Source organism: Trachymyrmex septentrionalis, unplaced genomic scaffold (assembly GCF_001594115.1).
Source record: "Trachymyrmex septentrionalis isolate Tsep2-gDNA-1 unplaced genomic scaffold, Tsep1.0 scaffold44, whole genome shotgun sequence".
NCBI lineage: Eukaryota > Metazoa > Arthropoda > Insecta > Hymenoptera > Formicidae > Trachymyrmex > Trachymyrmex septentrionalis.
The window spans coordinates 2,336,102-2,356,178 of record NW_017305611.1 but is presented as its reverse complement, the minus strand read 5'-3'; the positions used below and the strand labels follow the sequence as shown (position 1 = coordinate 2,356,178).

The 20,077-nt window shown below is 33.4% G+C and overlaps 1 protein-coding gene across 1 annotated transcript; it reads right to left on the bottom strand.

The window, feature by feature from the left end:
- Positions 1–2,127: 2,127 nt before the first annotated feature.
- Positions 2,128–17,557, bottom strand: LOC108751314 (cadherin-86C-like). The gene is given in 17 exon segments (XM_018491415.1): positions 2,128–7,594; positions 7,967–8,324; positions 8,501–8,723; positions 9,092–9,332; positions 9,530–9,755; positions 9,886–10,270; positions 10,378–10,704; positions 10,848–11,006; positions 11,232–11,475; positions 11,751–11,943; positions 13,599–13,722; positions 13,907–14,047; positions 14,134–14,259; positions 14,336–14,419; positions 14,608–14,840; positions 14,959–15,176; positions 17,496–17,557. Coding segments are annotated over 17 exon segments (8,811 nt in total).
- Between the last annotated feature and the right edge of the window lie 2,520 nt (positions 17,558–20,077).

Here is a 20,077-nt window from a genome sequence, read left to right as displayed (position 1 = left end):
AATTGGCGCCGTAATGACAATCTCGAGTTATGACCTCGGAATTGTGCTCGACCGGCACGAACCAGCTTGCCCGTCGTGTTTCCCCGTTCCAAAGATTTACCAGTCTCCGGTTATGTTTGATGCACCATTATGTTTTCGATTACGGTAGGTTAGTTGCATCGGTAACGTCATCTCTGTCGTCAGCAACACACCTCCGACACGTCAAAACTAGCGAAACACGTAATTGTTCGTCACGCGTACTGTCACCGATCCACGCGATAATACTATGTAAAGAACTCTCGGCGGACTTGCATTATTACATTACGAAGAGATAACACTAATTTTTTTCTTCCTCGCTTCGATTACGCGTTTCTGGCACGAATGGTAACTAATGACTGCCGAATATGCGCAAGAATATTAGATTGAGGCTCAAGGAAAGTATTTCGGAATCGTTTTTTCCCCTAGATGTAATTTTTCTGACCATATATAATTTAATAATGTAATATATATGTATGACAGTATTAATAAATATCTAATACGCTGTAGTTAGTACTGAAGATATTTCGAGAATTGGCCAATTCTCGAATCTCTTATAGTATGCATGACTCTCATTATTCTTTTTTTACGTATATATTAAATTTATTATAGATAAAAAAATGATATTTTTATTATTTTAAATACTACTGGTACTATAATATTTGATGACGATAATGGTATTTAATGCAATATCAATGTTAGATGTATTATTAATAATGACAGATTAATAATGAAGAATGTTCTTTCGTCTACTATCATCACTTTCGTATCATCATTCAGTTGATATTGCTGGTAATAATTCGCTTGATATATAAACGATATATCGAATGTAGATAAATGGTTAGCAAAAGATAAGAAGCTGGTAAAGTCGACGTGGAGGATATTTTTGTAGCAGCAAAGCAGAAATGGCAGAAGCTAGTTCCACTGGACTTCTATGCATATGATTATTGCAATGTCGGTCATATGTATGTATATAGATATGATAAATTCTGATTAAACAATGTAACTTTTAGCGAATTATACATTATAATTGAATGTCTAAAGCAATTTTTAAATTAAATTTGAAAGTCAATTGGATTTTGCAAGCGCGCTCTCGGTAATGTTTTTTTAAAAAATTGAATCTTGTTAAAACTTTTAGAGAATAATTTATGCACATTTTGTTTTCGGAAGAATTTGAATATATTTTAGATATAAAATTTTTCATCCTACTTCATATAACTTTAATTAAAGCATATTCTGGAGATTAATTAAAGTGTATACTTGCCTGTGGTTGGAAAATTAAACATATACAGTTTATTATTCTTATTTCTTTTTTTTAAACTTTTATGTCACGAAGAGAAAAACTGTGTAATTTTAATAAATGAAAAGATCATTTTTCGCAAAAATTAAGACATTTTCTTTATTACAATTACATACTTTTATTTTTTTTTAGATATAAAAACTTGAAATGAAATTATATTGCGAGATTGTGATTAACCATATTTCTTCGCGAGTTCATTTTGCGTATGTATGAAACGAAGTAATCCAACAACAAGAGGAGGAGCAATCCTAGGTGACATCGGGCAACAGCGGAGCAATCATGAAGTAATTTTTATTTTTTATTATGCTAATTTATACTTTAAATAGGAATAGAAAATGAAATTAATAGAAAGAAAATGGAATAAATTAAATATAATGTAGATTTTGATACATATATATATATATATTTACAAGTATTAATATAAACATTAGTACATATACTGGAATAAAATTTAATATAAAATTTTGGTGACCAATTCTCACTACATTTCCTTAAAGATAAATCTGTATAATATTTTATCGGCAGTAAAGGAAATGAGAGTAGTTAAAAAAATTAATACTATGCAATAATCAATAGTCAATAAAAAAACATTATAAAATATATGTACAAGACATCTAATTTTTCTAAGTTTAATTGTATATAAGTATGTATAAAATTGTTATTTTTTTATGTTACATAAGGATAATTACACAATTAAAAAATTGAAATAATTTTATATATTTGCAAAATAAGTAACTATATTCAATATTATATTGTATATCTATTTTTTATAGAAACATGTATATAAATAATACGGAGAATAATGTCTTGAGTTAGGACGGCGGAGTTGTGCTATCAGATCGAAGTTGCGATGGTGCAGCTTCGCTGTATGCGATATCGAAGACGCTTTTTTTCTCGAGAAGTTGTTGATGGCGTAGACGACCACCACTTTGGAAAGACGCTGCATTTTCTGACTGTAGATCACTCTCGGATTGTTCGTATTGCGATCCACACGGTTGCATTTCGAGGCATCTTTCTGGGGATAATTGTGGCGATGGGTGCGGAGCCGGGGGTGGATGAAGATAAAATGGAGGTGGTATTCTCTCATATTTGTATTCCGAGTGCTGCAGCAGACGATGCTGCGTGTCCGAAGTAGAGACCGGCGGTGATCTGGCGAATATCTGAATCGTCGGATCTTCCTTGAGACTACCCTCGGCCCTTCTTAATTGTCGTCCTTGACGCACAATAGCTTTCAACTGCTCTGACTCGACGTTCACCAGAGGTTTGATCTTGCGTCTGGTACGCGGCGTCATCTCTGGTGTTTTGCGCTCCACCGTTAGCTTCTCTCTTTGCTTCGTCGTTTGCTTCAAACTTCTACTTACCCAACGTGGTAGCTGCTCCTCGTCATCCGTTGCTTTCTTCTCTAATCTCTTTTTCTCCGCTTCCTCGCGTTTTTTATTGTACCAAGCCATGTATTTTGATTGCGTTTTACTTATATCGATTTCGCCAGTTTTCGGAGAAATTGTAGCTTTCTTGTCTGTCTTAAATTTTGATTTAGATATTTGCTGTTTTCGAGGATGCTGTTCTTCTTCCCTTCGTGGCGATCGCTTCTGCGATTCACTACTTCCTGTTTGCTTCATTGAATCATCATCGATAAATTTACGAGATCGACGCTGAGAATAACTTGGCGTAGCTTTTTCTTCTGATTTATCAAGAACACGTTTTCTCTCTCCGGGTGAATGTACTTTCAATCGTTCAAATTTCTTTGTTTTCTTCACGAAACGTTCGGAAGGTATAGTTTTCGTAATATATTTTTTCGGAGTTAATGATACATCACTTTCTTTACTTCTTATTTTGTCTATCTCAATGTCTTCAATTTTAGTTTTGTCCATTTTAATGGTTTCAGTTATTATTTTATCTTTTTTCAGATCTACTTGCTCAGATTTACTTGAAGGCGACGTTTTACTTTTATCATCTTGTCTCACAGATTCGGACATTTTTTCGGTCTTTTTACGAGGCGTAACAATCTTGCTTTTAGATTCCACGTCTTCCTTTGTTGCGGGAATTTCATCATTAATATTTTCTTTTGGTATGTTATTTAATTCTTTAATACTTAGAGTCAAAGGAACTACATCTTGAATTGTTGTCAATAAATTTTTTATCTCCGATTTTATATCAGTTTCTAGTTTTTCAATTTCGATTTTCGATTCAAAATCTTTATCTATTATATCTTTATCGTTTCCTTCTTTTACAACAGACATAAGCGAAATTCTTTCATCAGAAAAAGTCTTGTCAGCGATTGCAATATCTTCTTTTAATTCACTCGTTGATTCAGTTGTGATCGAATCTTCTGTCTTCTCAATTTCATCAAGCGATAAATTGCTATCTGTATCCTCTTCTAATTCGGTTTCCGTTCTTGCGTCTTCTCCATCTCTGAAAGTTCTTACATCAGACATTCCTGCTATTTCAATGCTTTCTTGCTGCTGCCATTTTTGTCGATGGCGCGGAGTATCATAGGGTCTCGTGGTCAGCGTCGTTTTCCTAGAAACATCACTGGATGAGTCGCTCTCCTCCGAAATATCGAGTGTATCATCAATAAAGCTGCTAAAAATTGGAACGCTTACGTCTGCTTGCTGCTCTCCTTTGTCTTGTGGCTCTGCGACTGCTGCGCTCTTAGAGATTATTACAAAACTCTCCAGCATGTCTGGTTCACTGACAGTTGACTCTTGCAGATTCGAATCCTTCGGCAACTCGATAGAAGATTCCTTATCAAGTACTTCAAAAGAAGTTCTTGATAAGATAGTAAAAGCTTCTTCATCAGATCTTTCTTTTACTGCAGATATTTTTTCTGCTGCTTCTTCATCTTCTTGGAACTGTTCTTCTTTCTCCTTTGTATGCTCAACTTGTAATTGTTCTTTAATAACTTCTTTTTTGGAAGTAGTGATGTCCGTTAAAGATGTGAGAAATTTATCTTCATCAAGTACCTTTTCTTCCATTTTGTGGATGTCAGATAGTCTTTCAGGGGATATGTGCGATTCTTTCTTAATTTCAGGACTTTCAATTTCTGTCTTTGTAGTAAGATCGTCCCTTAAATGCTCCAATTCATCTTTATCAGTAGTTTTCTTTACAATATCTGGTACTTCGGTGAATTCAGATCGAGTTGAATCGTGATCTGATTTTGAGGCTTCGTCGCTATTTGACGTTTCATCAATGTATAATAATGTGTCATCATCAATTGCAAATGCTCTCTGAAAACCATTTAAATTTTTAGTATCATCTGTAAAAGGTCGACTGGTATCGAACGATTCTTCGGATATTGTAGTTGTTGATTCTTCTCTTTTCTCTACATCAGATTCCTGAATTTCATATTCTTTTGGTCTCTCTGCGTCACTTTTAATTTCACGTAACAAGTCCTCTTCGTTTTCTTTCTGCATTAATTCTTCTGCCATCTTTTGTCCGGTATCTATTGCATCTTTTGTTGAAGAAATTTCCTCTTCAATATGTTTCTCTGATTCAAGACTTAATTCTTCTTTTTGATCACTTTCAGTTTTATATAATTCTTCAGTTTGGTCTGTTTCGCTTGAATATAATGACGTATATCCATTTTTATGTTCTTCTTCTTTTTCTTCTTCTATATCCTCTGTTCTATCAATTGATTTGGTCAAACTTTCTATATGTTTCTCCAATGCAATTGCTTTTTCACTCACAATCTCTTCAACAGCTTTCGACCTCTGTATTTCATGTAATTCTTTTTCCGGTGTAACTTCCTCCTTTTCTGACATTTCCTGTTCGGTTTCATAGGAAGATTCTTCTGCTATTTCTTTATGCTTTCCAGACATATAAGCTATTCTTCTTTCAACAGCTCTTTTCTCACTGTAAGATGGCTCTTTCTCTGTTTCTTCTAACGCTTTTGTGATAAGAGAATCCGAAGGCATTGTTCTCTTGCTGCTGTCTTCCAATTCTCTCTTAGAGACTTCAAATAATTCAGATTGTTCTTTGCTTGGGATGTCTAATATTGTCTCACTTTTGTGTTGCGTATCTTCCACATTTTGATCAATTGCAAGATCTTCAATAGTTTCCTTTAACGTCAAGTGTTCTTTGTCAAAATCGTAATACACATTTTCTTTATTGCTGCTGAAAACTTCACTTTCAACCGTAGCTTGCATTTGATATTTTAACTTTTTTGTCTGTGGTTCTATTACGAAGTCGTCAGAAAATTGTTGTATTATTTCGATATCTTCTTTACCATTTACAACGTCTTCTTTATTTATGTTTCGGTTTATTGTTGGAAGAAACATGCTTGGCTGATCGATGTCTCGTCTCTGCAGTTCTGGCACGAAGTCATCAGAGAATTTCTCGCTTACGTGTAGTTTCTGTTTTGATTTTTGTTGATCCGCGTGATTCGATGGAACTTCTGAAGACTCCGTGCTTTTCTTGTCGAAATCACGACTCACGAACGAATCCTTTTTGCCATTCATATGATCGGAACTTGTATTGGTGCTTGATTCCTCCGAGATATGTTTCTTACGACCAATCGCTGCTAACTTTTGCATACGCGACGTTACTTTGGCAGCCTTCGGCCTGCCGCTTTCTTTACTCGCGGCTTTTCTGCGCTTCTCGAGCTCTCGATCCTGTTGTATGATTTGCTTCTTGCGTTCTTTACGTTCAAGCGTTTGCCGTTTCACTTTCGTATGACTACTTGTTTGTTTGTGTTTTGCAGCTTCTTGAGAAGTTAATTTCGATGTCTTCGTTTTTTCAAACACATTCTCGTTTTCGGAACTACCGGCACTCATAATCTGCGGTTGCTGGTACTTAAATTTTTCTTTCTTCGTCTCTTTCGATGTACTTGGAGAAACCTCAAATCGTTTGTGCTTCTTTGAGTCCTCTGTTTTCTTCGATGTACTATCTGAATCTTTCTTGGAGTCTTGCGAGGTTTTCGATTTCTCCTGACTTGTACTTTCAGACTCATTGATCTGCTGTACTTTTTTATCAGCAAGTTTACTTAGTTTCTTCGTCAGCATCGTGATCTCTTTTTCTAAAACTCGAAAACTGGGTTTTATCACGGATTCTACCTTCTTTTGTTTCTTTATTCTACTCTCTTTCCTAATACTTGTCTTTTCCGTCATTTCGCGAATATATTTTCCATTATCGACACTTATTTCCGGAGAAGACAAGCTTTTCACTCTTTTCTCGTCAGAAGATTTATCATGTTGCTTATCTGCTTCCGTCGATGAAGAGGAACCATTCTTCTCGCCTAGTACTTTGTATCCAATACTGCTCTTTTCGGTGTACTGTTGACGAGTTTTTGACTTTCTTGCTTTCTCGCGACAAGTACTTCCATTCTCGTCGAGAGAATCTGAGATTTCCCGCAGCACTTCAGGCTCCAAGGATACCTTTCGTCCCTCCTTCACCGCTTGTACTTTCTTCCTCAAAATGTTCAATCGTTTGTCGAAACATGGGCCTTCCTCTTCTTTGATAGGCGTTTTCATCCATAAAGTTCGCGTTCTCAATTCGCTTTCTCCGTGGCGTTTCTTCATCCTTTTTCGATTTCGGATATCCTCGTCGGACTCGTCATTGTCACTTCTACTTCGGACATGTCGATCCGTTTGTGTCGCAGCGGCTCTGTCAGTCTGCGTCCCGATTGCTACTTGCCCGGGAAGACTTTGGGTCTCTAAGTAACTCGCGGCATCCATCATTACGCCACCAGCATGTCTAGATTCCCTCTCCAATAGTATTCTTGTCAATAAAGCGTTTTGTCTCGCCAGTTCCATATCATGAAACGTGTATGACTGCACCGTAGTGGATTGCGTTTGATCTTTAACGATTGATGGTCTATCTTTGGGCGATATACCGGGTACATTTGTTGAGATCTCTTGATGACGAACGTCCCGCATCTGCGACTCCGCGTCTATGTTTTGCGCCACGTATTTATCGTCCATCGCTAGCTTTTGCGCACTAGATTCCAATTCTTCTGCGCGCCGACGTCTAACGCCCAGTTCTTCCGGTAGGAGAAGAATTTCCTGCTTGTGTTGATATAAATTTCTCGAACGTTGATGAGAGTCGATGGTGCGTACTACCTCGGGTTCCTGTATAGGCAGTTCGTGGCGTGCTTTTTGATCCTGCATGAATCGCTGCAGAAGTACATCCTTGCCATCCACTATAAAAGTTGGATAATGGCGATGTTGACTTCTATCCTCCACCTGTCCGCGTGTTACTAATTGCAGCACCTCTGCGTTACCCTCGCGATAAAAATGTTGCTCTCTTATTGCTGTCTCATTACTTAACTCAGGATCGACGTACCTGTAATACAAAATAATATGGAATATATTCATATATCATCTTTTATTCTGAGAGAAATTTTATTGCAATATCTTTTACATTTTTATTTTTAAATTGTTATTTATTATTAGATATGTAAATATGTAAAAAATTTCTGGATAAAAGTATCGATTAGGGGATTAAGTTCCAATGATCCCCTAATCGATACTTTTATCAATTTCTGTTCCAAAATAGGAAATAATTATAGAGTAGACACAATATTTTAACGAAAATAAACTTTTTGAAGTTGAATTTGAGTTTCTGGTGATAAAAGAGTAAATACTTTAATAAGCTAAATTGATATAATAAAAGTCTAATGTATTATTATTATGTGATAATGTACATTCTATTTACCTTTGTCTGTAAGTTTGACGCTGAATATCCGAACCACGTTCGATTTCGTGTCGTTGCAAAGAATCTGCTTCCATAGCATCGTAATCTCTTTCTCTGAGCTCTCGAGCCTTCCTCTCGACATCCTGTATGTATATTCTTTCTTGCTCTTCGAACCTCCTCCTCGAAGAATCATAGGCTGGGCCGTCACGTAGCCTCAATGACTCCACATTTGCTTGGTCGATTGGAGGACGCTCCGATATGTACACAATGTCACCAGGAAGTGATGCTAAACCATCGTTCTTTGTGTTTTGACGATTGAATTGCCAGTTTCTTCGAGTTGGATCTGCGCTCCAAGCTTGTTTTCTTCCGTTTGTAATTACTATTTGATATATTGATTTTGTTAATAAATTACAAATTTTCTTTATACAGAGATAATTTTCTAAATTTTATAGAATACAGTAAAGCTGAATGTGATTATAATATTTACAAAAAATTATTTTGCCGGAATCTATTTGAACGCTTGAAAATGAAATAAAGTTGACAAAGAATAATTACTGTCAATTGCAAGCGGTTTTCGATGAAGATGTCGTTTTGGTCGACCATCGGATCGAGCAATAAGCGTTTCCGACGAATGAATTCTACGTTTTCTAGGTGCCATGTAAAATGGGCAGCCTGGACATATACAACAGATGATGAGCGCCGCTATGGCCAACAACATTAACAGACCCAGAATAATCAGTAACCACAAGAGTAGCTTATTTTCCGCTTTGTACACAGTCTGAAAAAGAACCCTGATTTCTCATTTTTCTAAAATAGAAAATTATCAAATTGGAATAAAAGAAAAATATGATTTATAAAAATGCTATTTATCAAAAGCTTAAAATGCAAGATAATCTGATCCTTGAATAAAATAATAACATGGCATTTATAAACAATTTATTGCGCATATAGAAAGTTAGAAAAATATTTTTTAATATATCTGAAACTATCTAAAAGTAAGTTAATTAATAATTAAACTAATTAAAAAAATTAATTAATATGGAACACAATTTTTTATGAAAAGTGCATCAAGTAATATAATTTTGAATATAAACTGACGTGTTACGTGATGAAGTTAACGAGTGTGGTCAATTAGCGTTTACTCACTACTTGGTCGTCATCGAGGATCGTTTTGTTTACATAGGTCTCCGTGCTGTCTCCCCCATTGTGAATTATTCCATCGATTGGAAGTTTCATGGTAGACTCGTAGTCTGTCATAGACTCATTGGTGGTGCCGGCGCCGTTGATGATGCCCACCCCATTCGCGGCTAATATGTTACGAATTTTTTCCACGTCCACCAGAGGGGTGCCAATTTCGGTTTGTTCGACGCGGGCTACGATGATCGTTCTATCAGAAGAAGAAAATAACAATATGAAAGATTTGTGATTGACTAGCAGTTGAAATATTAATTTAAATTTTTACAACTTTTTCATTGTCGATTTGGAAGGAATAATTCGCAAATAATTGGAAATGTTTTTTAGTGTTTAAATTTATATATTTTTATATTAAATATAAAACCGATAAATTTCGCTAATTCTATCAACCTTTTTTCTCCCGCTGGGACAGGACTGCTTGTTACGGTTTTATTATTCGGTACATAAGGACGTGTCTCTAGTACGGTAATTCGTCCACCAGTGATAGTGGCTAATGTTTCCGTAGTTGTCGTTAAATTTGGATGATCTCCCGAAATCACGAACATCATTATGCGAGCTTCCATGGCAGTGCCTCTAACGATAAAGATCTCTGTCTCACTTGCGAGATGAGGTACACCTAGAATATTGCATTAATGAAGAAAAGAGAATAGTAAAAATGATTTTTTGGCTTAAAATTTCTACAAAACTTTCAATTTTTATTATTTATTTTCTTCGCCAAGAACTACATTTACTATACGAATGTTTACCAAGATCATATGCTCTGGCAGTTAAAGTATATAAAATATCGGCTTCCGCTCGTTTTCTCCGATGCCCTTTTATTTCTTCAATTTGACGTTTTAATTCGGTTTCATTCGGAACGCTTTCCGTTGAATTTGCCACATTCAGAAATACTGTTGCTTTTTTTACAGTCTCTTGTATTATTTGTTTTGGTTGAAGACTTTGTGCTTTTTTATGTAATTTCTTCGAAAAATTGTCGTAAATACTTTGCTTCTTTCGCCTGAATTTCGTGACGGGTGACAGTAACGTCAGTTCTCCGGTAATCTCATTCAAATAAAATTTATTTTCATAATTTCCGTGAATCAGTTCATAACGAATTTCATTGTTTGGCGGTTCGGCATCAGCATCAGTGGCCTGAATTAAAATGTTATTTTTCATAGAAATATCGAATATATTTATTGAAAATCTTCTTACGAAGTGGAAATCAATTAAAATAGAATTATAAAGAATTTTAAGATTACCTTGATAATAGCAGGTGTTGAAAAATTCGTCAAATCGGAATTTAATGTAAATTCATAGGAATTTTTCTCGAAAATTGGCGCATTATCATTTACGTCCAGTAAATTTACTATCAAAGGTACTTCACCCGTGTTACCTTTACCGTTTTCGTCACGTGCAATTATAGTTAATTGTAGCTGCGCTGCCATTTCACGATCTAAAGACGATCCCATCGCGACCGTGATTAATCCCGTATCAGGATCTATTGCAAAAGCATCACTTCCTTCTCCTATTATGCCTGTATATCGAATACTACCAAAAAGTCCGGTATCTTTGTCGGTTGCATGCACCTATCAGTAAAATTATGATTTTTTTCGAAATAATATAACATAAATTGTTAAATATATAATTATATAAACCAAAAATAATAAAGTCGAGTTTAGAGATTTATTTTTATTATGTTTATTTGAAACGAGCATTAATTATATGTTACCTGAACCACCCGTGTTCCAGCGGTGACATTTTCGGATAATGTAACTTCATAAGATTGTTCGTCAAAGACGGGCGGATTATCATTAACATCTTGTATAAATATTACAACTGTTGCTGATGCTGATAGATTTGTTGCTGGACCAACTTCTTGAGCAATAATCTAGATCACACATAAAGCTATATGTCTTAATTAAACATTTACTTTGAATTTAGACAACATTTATTTATTGATATAAAAATTAATTATACTTATTTCAGTTACTTCTACATAAAAACACAAAAATAATATACAAGCCAAACGACAAAATTGAATTATTTCATCGATTATCTTTGTATTAGGAATACCTTAAAAGATATTTTATCAATTTTACTTATTTAGTCATACCTTAAAAGATAAACTTTCATGCATCTCGTAATCGATGAGTGTATTGTCTCGCACCATGAGAATAAAATTTGCTGTTCTTTCAGCAACAGTTGGATTTATTTCGAAAGTACCATTATTATTCTGTAGTTTCAATGCGAAAACACCAGCTTTACCGATATCTTCATCGTGGACTCTAGTCGAATATTGCTCGGGGAACATTATCACAGAACTTGGGTCCAAATTCTCTGGTATCGATGTAACATAGCTGCACAAATAAAATATATTAATTGTAAGTATATATAATAAATATTACAAATGTGTAACGATTTAATATATTATTAAAAAATTGCACTATTTATTACAAATAATATAACGCGAATACTGGAAAATTAAAAAAGCGCAATGACATTAATAATTTGTAAAGTATATAAAAGCAATGATATTAAAAGTCATGATATTTTATAGATCACAGTTTAAGTAATCACGAAAAGACATTGCCTTGACTCTTAGGTGCTCAGTACAAAATAATCGGGTACCAACTTATCATTCTCAAAATATGGCGGGCTGTTGCCTGGTTCTCCAAGAAGAAAACCGACGTCGACAACCGTTGCCTGAGCTGGCGGCTCGTCCTTAGATCTTCGTATTTCCTCAGCGACAACAGTGAGCACGACCGGTGCACCAACATGAGTAATTTGCGTGAGTTCCTCTAAAGGCTTCGCGAGAACAATCTCACCTAAACATCACAAGTAATTTATGTTTGTGTAATTTATGATGTTGTATAATCAACCAATTTTTTTTATTCAACAAATTATCCTTACCGATAACATATATTAATGATCATGAAAAATATTTTTTGGAAAATGGTTGTTATTATTCGATATCGCGCGCAAATTATGCAACTATAACACATTATTATTACTTTTACTTATTCGACTTTTAAACATTCTATCCATTTCTGCTTGAAGTATCGTTTCTCTTAAAATTAGTATTTTGTGCAACATTTATTTATCACATTTTGCATATCTCACGTATCGTATAACGTAAGTATACAATTACATTACATTTCTCATTTCCACACGCGCGCGACTTCTATGTTGGATTTCGTTATTTTTTGGAGAACCACTGTAACGACGTTATATAGACTATTTTTAATATGAATAAAACATCGCGAAGATAATGGACGCGAATTCTCTTATCTTTGTTACTTCTCCGTCTCGCCTCGTATCGTACACGCACGCTGACCGGCAATAATTTTACATAATATACCCGCGGAATCGACTTAAGAAATCGTTCGCAGCGACTGTGTGAATGTGTATACCACTGGATGTACGTAGAACTCGCACACGCAAGGAGTCGTAGTACATATCGCATGCTCCTTGCCACGGAATGATAAGCATCGCAGGTTGAAAAGCAGAGAGTGACCCCTGAGAACGATCGATACTTGGCCGTAGACTGTCCAGACTTATTCCGACCACCTTTAGCTCCTTCTGTTTACTCCTTGCCAATTTTTCGCGTTCTGACTTACTTGAATTACTACGAAAAATCTAATATTCCGAGAAACGATAGTCGTAACAAAAGTTTTGCTAGCATAATCTTTCATTCGTGCATAACGTAGTTTTTACTTAAAAAAATTGATTTGTTTTTTAAATTTTATAAAAAAAAAATAAAATTCTGTTTATTTGTCAAAATTATTCTGTTAATCTATCGATTCTTAACGAAAATATTTGTATATTTTACTTTTGTCATTATTTATCAATTTAGAATACATTTTGAATCGATAACATTTTTTTAATGAATTTTACTTAAAGGTTTTACGCGCGCGCGATTTTTGTCTAACAATAAGATTTTTATGTAAAAAATGAAGAATGTTCACGTGAATCAGTGAATACAAGAATACATGTGATTTTTTTTTCGCGGACTTTACGCTGAAAGTAGAACAAATTACTTCGCTATCAAGAAATAAAAGATCGACATCGGTGGAACGGTAGCGAACAAATTTCCCTGCTTAATCATTGTCCAGCGCTTTTCGCGGAATGAGGTCAGTCTTTGTATACCAAAGCGGCATATATGAATCAGCACCGTTACTTCTTTCTGTCATCGAGATTGTCAGGTGGAAAAGACGCGAGACGTGCGATAGATCGAGGAATTAACGATGACTCAACTCATCGAGTAAATTAATTACACGTACAATACTAATTTGCATCTGCGCGATAGGAGAAGTCCTTCAATCTTTGAACACGTTCAACTCGAGTAGCATAATTGGAACGCACGCAACCAAGGATTCAGAATAAAATGTAGTACGACGATGATGAAACTACTTTCTTCCAATTCTCTTAACTTCTTGTCGAACTGCGCGTACGAAATATTGAAAATTCAACAGTCTCTTACCGGTTGTTTCCGAAATGTTGAAAAATGGTATGAAAGGATTGCCTTCGGACACCAGACCATACGTGATTTCGCGCGGTACCCCTTTATCTCCATCTTCCGCGTGAACTCGTAATATTACATCCCCCTGGAATAAACGATTTAAAAAAGTTATTGTGATTAAAATAATAATAATAATAATGATGATACGGAAAAAGCATATCATTTTTCTTTATGTAAGATAAAACAGAACACTCAAATATATCTTTCTCTATGTGAACAACTAAATTAAAATAAATAAAGCAAGTTGAAAAGTGATACATTTAACTTACGATTTGTACAGAATTATTAAGCCTCGTTAAAGGGGGTGCTAGGGTAAAAATTGGCGGCACATCCTGTACGTCTTGCACTATAACGACGATATTCAGTCCCGCGATGTTCCTAGTATCTTTTCCGGGTTCCGTGTAAGGATCCTACTTGGAAATATATTCTATCGGTGACGTGCACACTTACGGGCGTAATAACATTGTATGCTTATTCATTGGACAATTATGCTTACCGTCGCGTAAATGGTGAGGGTGTACATCGATTGCGTCTCAAAGTCCAACTCGCCGATTAGCGTAATGATCCCGCGCGTTTGCGTAGGCGTTTGTCGTTGCCGAATAGTGAAAAGTTCTTTCGGTTGCTAAAACGACATTGTATCTTTTTATGTCTCGCTTTACTAATTTATATAAATACAAAATAACCATTAAATAATATACCCATAATTCGATGTAAACTGGCTTGCCGCTCCAAGAGTTCGCTCGTACGAGAAGATAATCTAGTTCTCTGCCTGGCTTAGCATCCTGTAATACGTTTTGCATTAATTTCTAATGTTACTCGTTGCATAATAATAAATTTTATACTTATATAGATATGTTATACCGATAATTAATGATCACGTTCGCAAAAGTTCGTAGAGCGTTACATCTATAAGGTCGGAGTAATTACGCACTAATTAACGTTGTTAGAAGAGCCATTAATAATTACACACCTCAGGTACCATTATCAGGGAAGGAATGTGAGGAAATATTTTATCACGCGAGGTTGTGGCGTTCGTTGCGGAAATGGTAGCCTGCATCGAATTCGAGTCTCCCTTAGTATCCCGAACCCTGACGGCGAAATCGTGAAGGCGTCCCGGCATAAGGCGCTTCGTTAAAATTACATTAGCCTGACAGACTTTGTTGTACAATGTGCACGGCAAGTTGTCGATTCTTACAACGGGTGTAATTGTTGCTGCAAATAAAATATAGAAGTTATTATTTTAATTCCTGATTACTGATCAAATTTTAATAACAATCAAGACTTTTGACTATTCTTCTTCTTTTTTTTTTTTTTTTTTTTCCTTTTTAATTACCGGTTATTTCGAACACGAGAGGAAAGTCCGCATCCTGATCGGTGGCGCGTAATCGAAAAATGACGGAATCAACTTCGGCATCGGCTGGAACCAATACCAATCCCATATCCGTAGATGTGTCGAAACGTGGTCGTGCACTTTTGCCCAAACCGCAAACGAGCCCCAAATAAACCCACGCTTTAAACCATGCTCTTACGAAGAGCATTCTAAAAGAAGATAATATCCTTTCTTATGCCATATATAAAGCGTTAAACATAAGACATTCAGAAGTAGAGGGCATTGAACCTATAATTTTTTAAGTCCTTGTTAAATATAATTCAAATAACAGTAAATCGGTAATGTTATATCTCTATAATCCACGTGTAATCGACATTAATAGTGAAAAGATGGTAAATTTTGATACGATGGTAGATATCGATTTTATGATCATGGAATGGGGTCGTGAGTATTCATTGTCGCGTTTCAAAACAGTATATTAAGTGTTCTTGTTTTTGATTCACATTATAAAGTATAATATTATTGATATAATCGTATAATGGAATCTTAATTTTTTAATGAAATTTTATTTTCCTAATAATATTGTAATTATATACATCAAGTCATAATACAGTTAATTTAAATGTTGATAAACTTTTTTACTTAAATTGAATAAAGTATGTATAATACAATTAAATAAAAATGTTTGTCAACATATTAAAACTCATATATTTAAATATATTATGAAAATATATTATACTTAAATATACTATAAAAATATGTATTATTTAAATATAAATAAATATAAAATATATATATTGGGTTGGGGAAAAAGTTTCTTCGTATTTTTTAATTCAAAATTATATATACAATATCTTCATCAAAAATTAACAAAATTTAAATTTAAAAAAGTGTTTTAAAGCTTGAAATCTCTACTTTCGAAAGGTTACTATATTTTTTTGAGTTTCTGTGAGTTTGGTAATTTTTACATTTAAAAAACTAGCTGGAAAAAATAAAAAATTTTCTTTTTACTTTGAGGGTCTTTCACGTGCCCAAAAAAAATTTACGAAAATTTTTGACTACTTATCGTGAAAACTTGAAGCTTTCCCTATGAAATCATTTTTTTTTATGTTTCTATTTTTTGTTCCTGAGTTATTTGCGAGTTAAGTAAAGGAGCAGTCTGACTTCAATTGCTCATAACTCCGATAAAAATCATCATACCGCAATTTAAAAAACAGATTCTTAAAGCTGAAATTTTACTCTAGCGAATGATATAATTGTACCAAAAATTCCGCAACAAATGAAAAACTTTTGCAAAAAAATTTTTTCTACGAAGAAATTTTTTTCCTCGATAATATATAAAATATGAAATATTTATATATTTATAAATAATGAAATGTTAATGAAAAAAAAATTACTTTACTATAATTATTATATAATATTATCTATAATAAGAGTAAATATGTGTGTGTTTTAATAAAATAATTATAGTAAACCGTTCATATTAAATTTACATTAATTTTATAGTAATATATTTTTATTTATTTTACAACATTATATTTTCTATTACTTTTGAAATATTTTATATAAAATTTTATTGTTATCCTCGATAAGATTTTTTTTATCAGAATTTGTTTTGTATGTCAGCAGTATAACATGCGATTGTTAAAGTGAATGTGCAAATGTGGGTCATCAATCGTACACAACAGAACTAATACATTGTTATGTTCAGTACATCCGTGGCATAGAAACTTTATGGTGACATATTTTACCGCCTATCGGTTGTATTTTTTCTGCGACCTGAGGCTTACAAAATTTATAACAGTAATATAATGTTCTTTATGTGTAGGACGTATTCAAGATATGTAATAAAATTTGAAAATGCATTTTTTAAATAATTGTTTTCTAAAAATATTTCTAGGTTCTTTATATATAATTTTTTAACGCAATAATTATATTTTTATTTCAAGAGATAAGAAAAACAGAACAGAAAATAAAAATTACTGGAAAAATAAAAGGAACTAAAGCATGTCTAGTGTATTATTAATACATGACACTACTGAATTAAACATTTAACATATAGATAAACCTATCAAATTGTTTGATCATCGCTGATTGATTATTTTATCTTTTTACGTTTTTAATTTCACAAAAATATGTATCTATATTTGAAATCTTCCAAAATACTTGACAATCGTATATTTTTCTTTTGATTTTATTCTCCATTTATTACATTTTAATTATTTAAGCACTTCTGTGCATTTAAAAGAAATGCGATCACAGTGCGTGTGTATGTATATAGCTATAATTACCGCTATTTAAATTGTTTTCTCTCATACAATATGCACTCGGTGTTTCTATCTGGAAACATCGTCAATGACTCATGCCTTGACATTGCATAAATATTCTAGGCAAACGTAATACATTTAATAGAATATTTCGATTCCTCGAACGCCATCGACTTCCTACGTAGATCTATAATGAGTCTTGTTTGTGTAATGAAATAGGCTTTAACTCGTCGCGCATACCGTCTTGCTGTATATTTTTACCGGTCAGTGTCCACGCTAGAACGATCGATAGGCTTTTCCTTTTTCACAACCTGTGCCAGCATTGCTGGATACTTAGAATCGATATCCGTGGACGAGATTGAAAATCCACGTGAACCTTTAAGCCGGTTTATAAATATATAATAAATAAATGCATGCTCGATGTATATATTGTACGCCGCAAAGTTTCAGTGCACGTGAGGGATGTCGATATGTCTTGTCGATTGCATCGACATTTATAGTTATACGAAATCTCATTACAAATTAATAAAGAAGTCATTAACCTTCTACTTTTTGTATCTTCTGCGAAATTCTATTGGAAGAAAAATTACTTGAAAAATATATTTTAAAATAATATTGTAAGATAATACATATTTAAAAAGAGAATAGTAAAGAAAAAAAATTGTTAGTAATTATATTGCATTAAATATTTTTTATATATTTTTTAAATATGGAGTCTAAAAATGATTCTTTGTTTCATATTAAAAATTGAAAAGTGTTCTTTATTGATTAATTTTTTCTGCGACTGAGAAATAAAAAATGTTATTATGTTTTGCATTGCTTTGAAGTTCAACACTATGATTATAAAATTTACGCTATGAAAATTGTTATTAATTTATAAAACAATTTCGCGGAAGAGAAAATTTAAAATATTATGATTTATAAATAATATTGTTATTATGCAATTTAAAAGCGTAACTCGATATTAGTAAAAAACTGTTTGAAAAGCTGCATAAACTTACCTGAGAACACAGATAATCACGAGATCGTCGAACAGTTCATGTTTACGCGAATACTTATCGATCACAGATCAAATAATTTCTTCGGTAGTGACACACTTATTTTCGAAACGAAAAAATTTGTAATTTTCACTTTTTTCATAAACAATTTTTGAGAATAAGTTAACTTCCGTTTCGACATTTTTAGCATCGTGTTTTCCATCATTCGCTTCAATGTCATATAATTATTTTCGCGCATAAGTTTCGAGTTATCATACGTTCATTATTTTATTCCAAAAATCATACTTGTAAGAAATCAATGAAATAAACAGCGAACAACCAGATTCGTGTTCCAGAGACAGCATTCTCGAGGATCGCGTGGAAGCACACTTCACGCGGCCGCGTACTCCGCGCGTGTGAAAGGGGTTGTAATGTTCAACCCCCACGTTCATGCGGTTGTACGAGTCACGTGTACTTCACGTTCGACAATCATCCCCTCCATCATAATATCAAAGGTGTACTTAACTATTACAATAGTAACTGGTAACGGGCTCTCAAATGTTGGAATTGTCTAAATTAATCAAATAAGATATACATAATTATAATACATGAATGATAACTACTACTGTTTTTTTATTTTTTGTGTCTGTATAAAATATTGTAATATCATCAAGTAATACAGATATATCATCTAAAAAGATAAATGTCATATTACTGGTATATAAATATCGTAAAATTCTAAATTGGAGTAGATATTTTCGATAACACGTTTAATGATATTTTCTTGTAATATGTAGATCTTATTTAAAATATGATAAAGTTTAAGATATATGATTATTCTTTGAATTTTAAATTCTTTAAACTTTTTAAAGCTAAATTAGATAGCTCGCACTTAATTCTTTAATTATTTTCGAAACATCATAGAATAATACTATATTTTTGCTAAAACTTTGCTTTTAAATATATGTAAGTTAAAAAATAATACAGCTTTGATTACTCAGTGTCTCGATAAATCAGACAGTAGTTAATCGCGATCTCCTAAATACGAAAGATTTTTTTACTGTGGGTTTGCGTGTTTATTGGAAAAGGAATCTTGATAAACATCTGTAATCTAATCTTCAAGGGTCACACACACACACACAATCGTGAATTTTAGTACACATTTTTTCACTAATTTAAACAATAATGAGAAAATGTTACGATAACATACTAATTATAAATTTTTAAACTAGAATACTTTGAACGTTTATAAAACTTATTTATATCTTATATCTTATTATTGCAAATATTATTTGTCAACTTTTATTTACGTTTTACCAATTATAAATGAAAAAAAAAAACATGAATTGTGTGAACAAATGTATTAGTTTTTATAAAACATTTTTGCACTTTAATAGTATTATTGTTTCACTGGTACGGCGGAATGTACGCCATATAATAGCGAATGTAATATGGAAAGGCCAAAGGACGCCATAACGCCTTAAAGAGGCTTGTACCTAGGTGATCGACCACTGACCAGTCGGTTATATAGCTGCTTTAGATTAGCATGAGGTTGCACGCAACCCTGACGTTCAGGAAGACGATAAGAGAATAGGTAACCGTTTCCTCGGCTACCTAACTTTTCAACCAGTGACCTGCTATTCTATGCGTATAAAACTTATAATCTCGATCGCAGTTTGGATTTTTTTATTATCTGGTCATATTTATATGTATGTCAGATATTTGACTACTCAGATGTCGCAAAAATAATTAACGCGATTAACTATTAGCACATAGCTACTGCACTAGCAGAACTTTCTTTTCTTTAAGCAGAAAAAAATTTCGTTTAGGAAACAAGAAGACAGAATTTACTGAAAAAAATTTATT